Raw genomic sequence first — 13,065 nt, 5'->3', positions numbered from 1 at the left:
TACCCAGCTAATAGTATATCTTTGGCCAGCACAGTAAAATGTAAGCTCCCTCTCAGAAGACTATGGTGAGTGAGGCTTCAGGTGCTACCTTACTTACATGTATAGTTTACAAACTAAGCTGCTCCTTTCTGAATAAAAGAGGGTGACTTTTTCTTGACTATACATTGTTTTAATATGTCATCTTCATGAGCCTTCTCTCTCCATTCCCCTAACTTTATCACATTACCACTCATATGGCTCTCGGCATTGCTTTGTTTTATATTACATACATTTTATCTTTTCCTCTTAATTGTTAACATATTATTCCTTTTTCCTTACGTTACTTTTTTCTCATTTAATACATGCATAAGTGCAGCATTTCTAGTCACTCCTGGCAGAAAAATTTGAGTAGCTGATACTTATAATGAGTTTCTCCCACCCTTAGTTTCACCTGACACTCAAAGAATCTATAGTTTCCATATATTTTCTACTCATCCTTGAAATTTGTGTCTAAGGAATCATGTTCCTGCAGAGTGCTTCTTTTCAAATACCTACTTCAGGGGCTGATGTTTTTTGCTTTGTAAAATGGATTCTAATAGGGTGGGAACTAGTACTAGTGGAAAAAAAAAGATCACTGCTGATGGTGTTCTTCTGCAAAATCTAAGGCTTCTGAGACTCAAATTATAGACACACACATACATACATACACACAAAACAAACAGACAAATAAAAACCTGGCAACATCTGTTATCTATAAGAACAACAAATAAAAGCAGACCTCCTTTTACTGAAACTTATACTTTAGATTTAATAATGGTGATAGAATTTCATTTGCAGAGATTTTCTTGGGATCCCAAGAGTTAAGCTTCTAAAGTTTTTTGGTGACACTTATTTTACTTATTGTTGTACACTCACACATCTTTGTTTCACTTTTATTATAGGTATAAAATGTCTAGACATTCACTAAGGAGCTGAACATATTGGCATAGCTCTGCCCATTAGCAGATAAGAACTCAGTATATATCTTTGGGGTGATTTATTATTGATGCCAATATTCATGGTTAATTATGAATTGTAATAATTACCTATACTTTTTAGCAATAATGGCATCCTTAAAAATATAACTAGAATTCCATTTACTATAGAAATGTATAAACTACTTTATCATGTTATCCTAGGAGGGGTTAAGGCAACTCTATGTTATTGCCTATTTAGAGCATGTAATAAATAATAGCTACACTTGTAGAACCTTCTATAGTTTACAGAATAAGTTCATATGCATTATCTTACTTGACTGAAATAACAATCCTATAATATTGCGTAATATCAACTTTGCACCTTATTTCCAATTACACAGGGGAACAATTTTTAACATAATTCCCGTTGAGTTTGATTTTTCAGCTGTTTGAGACTTAAATAGGGATGCTGATTTCAGAACTTCAATTAGTTTTGTTCTAGCACATCAATGTTTTTCTGTACAGCTTATCTTAATGTGACTACTCTAGGTTAGATTGAGCCTGGATCAAGGGAAACACTAGTGCTCTCCTGTTGGCTGAGAGCAAACCTCTCTCAAGTGGGGAGAGGTGGGGGATGACCTTGGAGACCAGCGACAGGTTCATACTTCTCTAGGCTACTCAGTTCCACATGAGACAATGTGGTGAGAGGTTGTGCGCTGCTCTATATAGTGAACTGTATTCCAAAGTGTAGTCTGAGTTCTTGTCTATATACAGGAGTTAGCAGAATTTATTATTTTATTTACATACATACTCATTTCCTTTCCTTCAGATCATGTCTGCCTCTGCTATTTCTCATTGTAAGTGCCTAAAAAATGCTGATTCATTTTGTTATATCTGTGGCAGTTTCACCATTCCCAGTCAAAGGACAAACAACAGCGCATTTGTCAGGCGAGCCTATTTTTCATATTTTAAAATAAAACTTGGTGGTCAAGATAAGTCTTGGGCCCCTCACAGGGTGTGCAAGCAGTGTGTCGAGAGTTTATTCTTGTGGACGAAGGGAACACATGATAAATTGCCATTTGCTATACCTATGGTTTGGTGACAGCCCAGAGATCATTCAAGTGACTGTTACTTTTGTACAGTGAAAACGTCAGGATAGAACAAGAAAAACAAATGTAAAGTAGAGTATCCTAGTCTACCATCAGCTATACACCCAGCGCCTCATTCATCTGAAATCCCAGTGCCAGTTTTCACTGAACTACCCTCTTTTGAAAAACAGAAGTATGGTGAAGAACTAAGTGACAGCAACAATGAAGATTTTGACATTGAAGATGACTCAGTTCATAAGGGATTTGATCAGAATGAGTTGAATGATTTGGCACAAGATTTAGGACTATCCAAAAAGGCTTCAGAACTCCTAGCATCAAGACTGCATGAGAAAAACTTGCTTGAAAAAGGAGCGAAGACATCCTACTTTTGATCAAGAGAAAGTGCATTTCTGCAGTACTTTTGAAGTGATGGCAGCTTTGTGTGTTGCCATAGCATACATGGTTTAATGGAGGAATTGAGAATTCCAATCTAGAACACAATTGAATGGCTACTATTAATCAATAGCTCAAAGAAGAGCTTGAATTGTGTCCTCCTCCACAATGGCAATTTATTTGGTGCAGTCCCAATTGGCCATTCAGTTTGTTTTCATGAAGACTATGAAGACATAAAGAGAGTCATTGATCTGTTGCAATATCACAAGCACAATTGGATCATCTGTGTTGACCTTCAGATGGTCTGCTTCCTTCTCGGTCAGCTATGCAGATACACCAAATACTCCTGTTTTCTGTGTATATGGAACAGCAGAGCTCACGAGAAGCATTGGGTGGAGTCAAATTGGCCTCCAAGATCTGACTTCAAACCTGGCGTTCTAAACATTCTACATGAGCCACTTGTTGACAGAAAAAAACATTATATTCTCACCTCTGCACATAAAACTGGGTCTCATGAAGCAATTTGTTAAAGCTTTGCCAACTGAAGGAGACTGTTTCAAGTATCTCATTTTGACATTTCCTAGCCTGTCATTTGAAAAGGTAAAATACCTTAATATGTATGTTTGGTAGCAGAATTTTACTACTTGTTCACAATTTGACATATAGTAATAATATATAGCCTTTATATGAATAAAATAACTCTAAATAAACAGTCTATTCAAGTAACTTTTTTCTTTATTTTCTTTGTATGTACATTTTGTATGATTTTTGGGACAAAGGGAAGGTAGCCTGTACCTTAAAAAGTTGACGTGATAGAGAAAAACTGGGGTCACTTTTGGATTCAGATGCCAAGTTAATCAAAAACAAGGGTCATATCTAACTCAGCAGAAATTCTATTCCCCAGTGTTATCAGATGAGGAAATTAAGGCTCAGAGGAATTTAAATAACTTGTCATTAACTTGTTCATTTAGTCATTCAAAATTTGTTAAGTACCTACAATGCATCTGATGATATAGATTCAAAAGCAAATAATAGAGAATATGTGGTTGCCTTGTGAGCTAGTGTGGTAGGGCGGGATCAAAGTCCCCTGGTTCTCAATCTAGTACACTGTGAAACATTTTCTAATCCTGTCATTCATCCCAGAAACTACCACACCACACAGCAAAACATGGTTTCATGCCATTTTCAGAAGGAAAATGCCAGACTGGATGAATGTTTGATGTTTCACAAGATAGAATTTATGTGTTACATGGTATATTTTTATTCTTACTGTTGAATTCTTAGATTATGCTTGTTAAAGCCAAGAGCTGTTCAAGAAACATCCTATAGATTTCTGAACCCAACTTTCATATAGGCACACCATACCATTCCATATAATCCATTACATATGCAACAAGATAGTGCTTAAGCTTCTGTAGCCATAGCAAAGAAAGGTTAGAGATTAGGGAGTTGGTAGTGTTGTATCTTTAACATGCTCACCACCAACACATACACAGTAATACATTCACTTTGTCCCAACTTCAGTTGAACAAATAAGACCAATTTGTTGCTAATTTGTACCATTAGGAATGGCATTTTGAATTAAATACAAAAAATAACAGCTAATTATTTGAGATTAGGGAAATAAGCCAACTGACCACTTTTCTTCCCTACTCTGGAACTAATAATTTTCTTCTGTAAGCTGGTTTGTGAGGTACCAAGGATAAAGCTATTAAAACCATTACAGCTAGAATTAGGCAGTTTTGCAAACCTAGGATTGTTTTTAAAACAATGTGTTCTGACAGATAAGAACCAATGCTAAACATGCAACTCAGTTGATTTTGTGAAAACCCAAAGGAGTTGGGTAAGCAGAGATGACCACAATTTACCTCTATGAAAAGGCTCGTCTTCAAAATTTTCCCTTATGACTGCTTTGATTTAAACAACAAAAATTGGCTAATTTCATGTAAAAAGAAAAGGAATAATATGGAATAGTTCTTTAGAAGAATATGGAATAACTCACAGAATCAAGAGAAAACCAGGAAAATCTTGCCTTGGAAAACATAAAGTCATGTGTCTCTAGGAAGGCAGGTTGCAGACACTAGTGAAAAATAATGGTCCTCTCATGGCTGTTCTTTCATGATATGTATCAGCTAACCATGGCTGATGAACAAACCACTCCAGAGTCAGGGGTATAGACAATAGTTATTCTTTATTCCTAACAAACATGCAAGTCAGCAGAGTTAGGCTGCATTTTGCTACAGGTGACTATTGCTGGGGTTGTCTGATATAGCAAATAAATAGGATGCCAGTTAAATTTGAATTTTAGATAACATATATTTTAGTATAACTATATCCCATGCTATCTTTGGAACTTATACTAAAGAAAAGCATTTGTTGTTTATCTGAAATTCATGTTTAACTGAATGCTCAGTATTTTATCTGGCAACCCTATTTACCATCTTCCGTTCTCCTTCTCCTGGAACCAACAGGCTCAGTTGGGCATGTTCTTCTCATGGTGATGGCAGAGGCACAAGATAAAGTGAGTCCAATTGGGTCAACCCTTTTCAAGACCCTGCTTGTATTTCCTATGCTGTTATCTTTGGCCAATACAAATAAAATGGCCCAGGGATAGAAAACTCTGTGCCACCCACTACAGGAATGCATGGGTGTGGCAAAGGATGTGGACACAGGGAAGAGTAGGAAATCAGGGCCATCAACATAGGCTACCACAAGCTGAGTCAGTTTTAACATCTCTTGAGCCACTTCTTATAAAAAGCAAGTTCCAAGGAGGGAGAGTCTGAATGGCCCAGTGTATGTCATATCCGCAATCCTTGGCCAAGGAAAAATGGGTCGCTTGATTGACAGTGCCCACAAACCCATGGCAGTAGTTGAGAGGTGGTTTCCCCAGAGAAAAAAGCAGGGCATCTTATCAGAAGAAGGTGTGAATTTGGGAGGGTAAAACACTCTGCTATATCCCTAACTTTGCCTGCAGTTCAACTTTAAGTCATATGTAAGAGATATAATATTAGTCTTATACAAAAGAGAAGAAGAAATTATTGGAACCTAGAGAACTGTAAAAACATGTAAAGGCACCTCTGAATCTGCAAATGCCAGGGCAGACCTTGAAGATTTGGTAGAGATAAAGGATGTGAAAATTACAACAACAACAACAAAAGAAGTGAGGAGGGACAATAAAATTATGGATGGCAGAACCAGATTATATCATGATCCTACCTGATACTGGTTCATTCATGTGTCTAAATACACATAGATGTTAGCATTAATTTAGAGACTGCCCTTCAATATGTACTGAATAGAAAAAGCATACCTTTCTTTAACACAGACCTTATGTGTATTTCAATAGGTGTGTATTTGACACAATAGGTATATACTTCAGTAGGTGAAAGAATATCACCTATTTAATAATTCAGATTTTAAAATTTGAACTGTTAGTTGTGGCATCTTCATTTTACAGTTTTTGTAACAATGGAAAAACTTGAGAATTTCTTAGAATAATGAATTTTACTAGTGTCCTGAAAAATGGGTATCTATATTACATCTTTTACTCAGCATTTTAGGAGGCATTCATCCAATAAGCAATTAACTTTGGAACTGACAACATATAATAATAATGTGTTATCAAGAGATTAGTGACTTACAGTTTTAAATATTTTGATAAGATTCCTTTGCATGGTAAGTAAGGTGTATATTTGCATGATTCCCAGAAATATTGCTCTGGCCAAGTTGGTAGCACTTTATAGGGTATTTCTGAAAACCAAATAAATTTTATATTTCACATATGTTATCAGAGAAATTGATTAAAAATAATGGGGGAGAAACCTGGTTGTAGCTTATACCATAAATAAATCCCAGATTATATAAAGAGTCCAATATAAAAAATGATAAAGAACATTAAAAGAAAAAAAGAAGTAGAGATAAGCATTTAACTGATTTTAGGAAAGAAGTTAATATGCATAGAAAAAAATGGAAGCAATCTCAAAAGAAAGATCAACAAAGAAATATAAAAGTTCTGCAAAACAAGAATGATCATAAAACTAAGAAGGTAGGAATGAATTGGGGAAATTGCAAATAACATGACAACAAAAGGTCAGTTCCTTATGATATAAGGAGTTCTTATTAATCTTTAAGAAAAACAAAATAATCCAAACAAATTGAAACAGTCACTAAAACTGAATAGGTTGAAAACATCAAATAAATGCTGCATGGCATTACATTTAAGAAAATATAATAAATCACACTGATATCCTGTGAATAAAAATTGTTAGGCAATACTCCAGAAACTAACCAAACAAAATCAACAACAATGACACAAAAAATCCAAACTCAGGGTACTGTGATGACCCAAGGATTAAAGACTTGATCATACATAAATTTCTATTACGGTGATTTTAATAAATGACTCATATTTGCTGGTACAAATAATATTATCAAATAAACACTATTTCCTAAGTAGTCATCCTTACTGAGAATTAAATATAGCAAAAAATACTATTTGGTGCCACTTTTGCAAGAGTAAATTCTGTCTAGAGGTAGAGTTGAGTTTGGAAAAATCTATAAATCCTTGGTTTTAGTCCTGGCTTTGTAATTTCTTAGCTATGTGATTATTACTCATTTTCACTCTGCGTCTACATCTGTACAATGGCAGTAATAATAACAATACTTTTTACTTTCCAGAATATGTATAAAGATTTTACAAACTAATAGAATAGAGCCTTTGAATTGCTACTTCAACTTATGATGTAAACATAAACTCCATGAATTACTTACTACAGGAAACTAGGAAGGAACTAGTAAACTATTAAACTAAAAATGTTTATATATGACTTCTCATAGAAAAAAAAGTTAAAAACCTGAAAAATTTATAACTGAGAGAGTTGGGCACCAAGTTTGTCTTGCTTCTTTTGTTTCTAAAATACAAACTTTTCTCTGCCCCATGGTTAATCTTTTTAATTAAGAGTCAAAGAAATTGATAGTAAAACTCATGACTGGAGAAGTAGCTAAAGAAATATTGATAAAGTCTGTGTTCTATTGGTTCAGAATAAAAGCTTTCTCCTTTCTGACAAAAAGTCAATGAAATGACTTCCTTTAGCTCAGAAAAAAAGTTGAGGGTAAAATTTCATTAAGTTTTTTTTTTTTTTTTTTTTTCTCCAAACGTTCTATGAGTACTATGTTCCAAGTACCATGCTCTGTAATATTCAGTGGTCAAAAAAGTAAAGACCTTCCTGTCTGCCTGTTTCAATTTAGTGACAGACACAGGTAAATAATCCAGCAATTAAGATTCAGGGCACAGTGTTATGAACACAGGAGAGTGCTTCACCCAGTATGGAGTTAGAGTGGGGTGGAAATGGGGGTGGGGAATGACAAGGCAGTCTTCCAGGAAAAAGTGAGAAAATAAGCTGATAAACTGAAACCTAAAGGAGGAAAGTAGCTAAACACATGAAGAGTTGAAAGAAGAATATTCCTTGTAGAAAAAATTTATATATGTTAAATGTGTGGGAGAAAATAAGGGTAGTGTATTCCAGGAACCAAAAGTTGTTTGATTTGATTGAATGATGCAATGCACTCAAATTAGGAAGTAAGGTTGGAGAGAGAAGCAGAGGCCAGTAAAGAATGACCTATTAAGCCATACTAAGAAATTTGGATTTTATCCATAGGGCAGTGAGATTAATCAGGGAATACAGAATTCATATTTGCAATTTATTGAAAAGAATTCTGATTGCTCTGTGGTACATGAGTGACGATGAGCTTGAGGAAAAGATTAGAGGCAAAGGAACTAGTACTGTTCTTGCAGAAATTTAAGGGAAAAAATGTTGATGGCTGCAAAAGAACAGTGGAAATATGGATTAAGAGTAATGAATAGATCTGAAGATACATTAGCCACAGAACTTGGGGATCCATTTTATATGGGACAGTAAAGCAGAGAGAGCTGTCAAAGGAGATAAACCTTTTTTTTTATCTTGGGCAACTGTTTGCATGATGATACCACTTAATGAGATAATATACACAAGATCACAAGTGTTCTGTGAGAAGAAAGATGATGAGTATGTTGAATCTTGAGTATCTGTGAGGCATTTGATGGTGATGTAGAATAGTCTAACAGAAAACTAGGTATAAATGTCATGAGAAAAATCTGGGATGTCAATACTGATATGGGAGTCATCAATAACATGGCTTATGCTTCTGAAGCTAGAGCGTGGATGAGATCACTCACAGTGAATGACATGAAGAAAGAAAACAGTTATCAAACCCTCAGACATACAGATATTTAAGGAACAGGGCAAGATAAGCCCAAGAGTTAAACTGTGAGTTTAACTTAGCCCTGGTCAGAGGGCTAAGTGGAAAAGCAGCTGAGTTGGGTGACCTAGAGACTAAGAAAAGAATGGAAGAAAAAGTTTATGATCAACAAAGTCATATACTACAGAGAAAAATAGAATAACAACAAATATTGATCATTGGATTTAAAAACAATATGATTCAAACAAATTGGTGAGTTTCCTGAGAGCAGTTTATTTGGAAGTTAGTGAGGGACTCCAGATCGCATCGAAGGTTGAAGTGTGAATGGGAGATGAGATGTAGTAAGGAGCAATTCTTTCAAGAAATTTAGAAAGAGAGAGGTTGAAAATTAGTAAAAGGGCAACATGAGATTTGCAGAAGGATTTTTTCCTAAAGTAAAAGAACTACATTATTTATAAATATTTATGGGAAGAAGCTTATACAAAGTACCATAAAGTAGGCAGTTAAATAATGGAGTGAAACCTATTGATAGTGAGCCAGAGGAAGATGTGATACAATGTCAACATGATTAGGTTTCTAACTACTCAACAAAAGACACTTTTGGTTATTGCTCAGTATCTGAGATCCCAGACTGGAGTATATTGTTCTTAATTAGAAGAAAGAATATTGTTTGGTGGCCAAAACATAGGCTGCGGTTAATTATGACAGTATTTATTCCTAGTTTTTTCACTACTTATCTATGTACCACTGAGTATGTGACTCTTTGCATGCCATGTAAAATTAAAGTACTTAGTATATATTATTCTCATAAAAGAGGGATTATATGAGTAAATTGCATCATAGATAATAACTCTGTGAGAGCTCAACCACTGGAGATTTTTCTGTTTTGTAAGTTTGAACCTTTTTATATTAGAGATATAACCCCACTTTTTAAAAAAATATATCAGAACACATTTTTATTTCCTCTATGCTGTGTCCCTTGCTATTCAGAATTAACTACAACTTGACTAAGGTGAGCTCTTATAATTACTATATAGATTCCTGTTATAGGTTTTAGATTGCTGAGAAAGACACCTGGGATGACTAAATATTTTTTCATCATAGATTGGTATTTTATTGTAGTGTTTGGAGATTTTCAGAAACTTGGCTTACTCAGCTGGGAATTAGAAATTGCAAATATTAAACAACAGAACAGTTGGACATTCAGGAGTTCTGAGTTTTAAGCCCATCTTTAATTCTTGATGTGATCACCCTTGTCAAGCTATTATTCCTCTCTGTGCCTCCTGTTCTTTTGTATAAAATGGGTATAACTTTTCACGTCCTCATTATAAAAGTCTGGAAGAATATATTGCAAGTCAGTGTATGAATATAAGAAAACAACCCTTAACCCTAATAGATAAAAGAGGGAATAGAAAATCTATAAATAGAAATTACTAAGTAACAGGAATCAACTACATTCTATTTCTGTCATTGGATTTGATTTGGAATCCCTGGTTTCCACCCAGAGGCCATATAAGATGTCATTTTGAGAGGAGCCTTAAGATAATTAGAGATCTCTTCCCATTTCCTCCTTGAGACACTCTGATCTGGTCAGTTGCCCAAGTACCATTAATGTCTCCTATCAGGGATCTGTGGGGATTATACATGTATTAGTCAGACAGCTATCTCTACAAGCAGAAAATATTTCTGTTTTATTGGTCATCTCCAGAGACAGATTAAGGTCGGTTGAGGCCCTGGGCACAGAAGAAAATATTGGGCCCCTTAAAAAAAAGAGACAGGGAAAATAAAAATACTTGTTAACCATATTTTATGCAGCATAGTAATGAAACCAAACTTGGTGTCATTACAAAAAAATGTAAAGTTGGGGTTTCGCGGGGACTTCAGAAGTCAGAGCCCAGGGTGTGCGCCAGGTGGACCTGCCATTAAATCCACCGCTGGTCATCACACAGAGCTCCTAATGGGCAGGAAGAGTGAGAAAAAGCAAGATTCTTGAACTCCTTCATGCTCTCTTGTCCTCTCCCTCTCCTCGACACATACTTTCTCAGGGACAGCATAAGCAACTAAGAGTATAAAAAGGAAAATCACAGTCAAACCATAAACTCTGCTATTTGTAATCAGTGCATAACCTCTGTGATGAAACGTGTGAGTAATTCACTTTCCACTTGAGCCTACCAATGTGAGATCTGGTGTGGCCGCCCTGAACACTAATGAATGAAGTCAGACGGCAGGCAGTACAGCTAGCCCTTGGGGACTCATTTCTCACATCACCAAAAAGTAATTTTCATCATTTTCAGCCATCTGGTAGCCTCGCTCGTGAAGATGAAGTTTCATTTAAGTAGTACTTAAGAGCATGGACCCTGGAGTCTGCCTAGAATCAAATCAATTTTCTGCTTCTCACCTAACCTCCTCTATACCTCAGTTTCCCACCTATAAATAAAATCTTCATAGGGTATTATTTCCTTATTAAAAGGAATTATTTAGATAATATTCGCAAAGCACTATATATAGGGTCTCATGATAGTAAATAATTAAAATTAGTTGTTATTAAGTTGTTAGCAGTAGAGGCGATGATACTACAAACAGTATTTTTTTGTAATGTCTACCTATTTGTGATGTAGGCCTTATTTATTCAATTTTTAAGCCCTGAGGTGCATTATCTGGCCTGCCACACACCAGGATGATGTTTAGAGACTCTCTATTCTAGTGATTAACTGGTGGTTTCTTCATGTGGCTAGATTCTAAGTAACCAGATTTTACTACTTCTTAATAACACAACTATGCAATCTTATGCTAAATAACACTTTTTTCCTGACATTTGAATGAGAGATTAAATTATATTCATTTTATATATATAAGAAAATACTTGTAGGTAACAGTAATAAGAAAAATTTATTCTTATATATATAAATGTCCATGATCTCTAATATCAAAAAAAAAAAAAAAAAGTCATTCTAATCAGAAAAGAGCTTACACATTTTCATTATACTACTCTGTACTTGTACTTGTTCATAGTGGGAAGAGCCTCACCTTATAGTAACACTTATGCTTTTTATCTGTGCACTAAGTCTCTAAGGAGGGCCTAAAGCAACCCGGCTTCTTAACCCCAAAATTCAGAGGTTTTAAGTTATAAGAGTACTTAGCTCAAATTTGCCACTTCCAGTTGCATGGACCAGTGCTGCAAGCCTGTTTTTACTGACATAGTCACACATTCAATTTGCTTTTCCCCTTACAGTTCCACCAAAGATCTCCAACATTTCCTCAGATGTCACTGTGAATGAGGGCAGCAACGTGACCCTGGTCTGCATGGCCAATGGCCGTCCTGAACCTGTAATCACTTGGAGACACCTTACACCAACTGGTAAGTAACCCTCCAGTCTTCAAAATGCCACACACTATTTAAGGTCTGAAAGACAAGCATGCATCTTGTTATTAAAACATGAATAGAATGGTGACATAGAAGTTATTTAGGGTCCTTCCTGGTCTTCTCTATAAAGCCTACAACCGTGTTATGTACATAAAACATAATTTTATTTCCAATAGGACACTTTCCCAAGGGAATGAATGTAGAAGCATTTAATGCCTTAAATAACTTCATATTATGTCTACAATATATGCCAGTTTGGTGCTTAAATATTTTGGAGCAATGTTTTGTATGGATTAAATTTACATACTTTGTGTGTTTTTTATTTGGACTTGCTTTGAACTATTGTTCCCTAACATGCAGCACCTTGTGAAGAAATTTTTTAGGAACAATACAAAATTGTGACTTATAATGTCCTGTGCTTGGCATCTGGCTTAGTGGACGGGCACTGGGCATGGAATAAACTGCATGAGTTCATTATTGGCCCCCACCTATTGATGCTAACTCAGTATAAGTCAGAAAAACTTTTTCCAGGAATATCTTCTGCTTTCTCCCCTCCTCTTTCCCACCACCATCACCATAACTGGGTTCTCAGGCCCTGGTGCTTTTCAAACTTCATTTAAATATTTTACCAAATTATTAAAGATTAACTGTGTACATATTCCTCTATTCTACAAATTATATTTTCTTATATGTAAAGCCATGCATTTGAAAATACATGCCTGTAGAATGGAGCCTGCTGTTTAATTTTTCTAGAAACAGGAGGTATGGTCAATTAGACTTATAAAATGTCATTTCTTTTAGCAGATAGCCCCCAACTTTTAACTGATTTATAGCTGCTATTCTCTTCTGGTTTCTTTGTATAAGAAAGTATCTAGAGATTTAATTTACAACAACTTTTCATTTTGGAATGAACCCCATGAAATTTGTTGTGCAAAGCTAGACATGCAATAGAAGGTATCCTGAGATACTTCTAAAAGGACAGGGAGGTATTTGGTTATAGTATCTTTAAAAAAAATTCTGTATATTGTGGTTTGAGAATATTGGCCTC

General features: G+C 35.3%; 1 protein-coding gene across 3 annotated transcripts in view; it reads left to right on the top strand.

Moving 5' to 3' along the window:
* Nucleotides 1-13,065, top strand: part of LSAMP (limbic system associated membrane protein) — a 679,473-nt gene that overhangs the window by 409,038 nt on the left and 257,370 nt on the right. For all 3 annotated transcript variants that reach the window (XM_090276849.1, XM_090276839.1, XM_090276855.1), the window contains exon 3: nt 11,886-12,011. In XM_090276849.1, the coding sequence (XP_090132975.1) occupies nt 11,886-12,011 (126 nt within the window). The remainder of the gene's footprint in view (nt 1-11,885; nt 12,012-13,065) is intronic.

The sequence above is a fragment of the Furipterus horrens genome, unplaced genomic scaffold (assembly GCF_987537825.1).
Source record: "Furipterus horrens unplaced genomic scaffold, mFurHor1.1.pri manual_scaffold_1, whole genome shotgun sequence".
NCBI classification, from domain to species: Eukaryota; Metazoa; Chordata; class Mammalia; order Chiroptera; family Furipteridae; genus Furipterus; species Furipterus horrens.
Note: the sequence above shows the minus strand (reverse complement) of the source record. Positions and strands in the feature narration are given on the sequence as shown.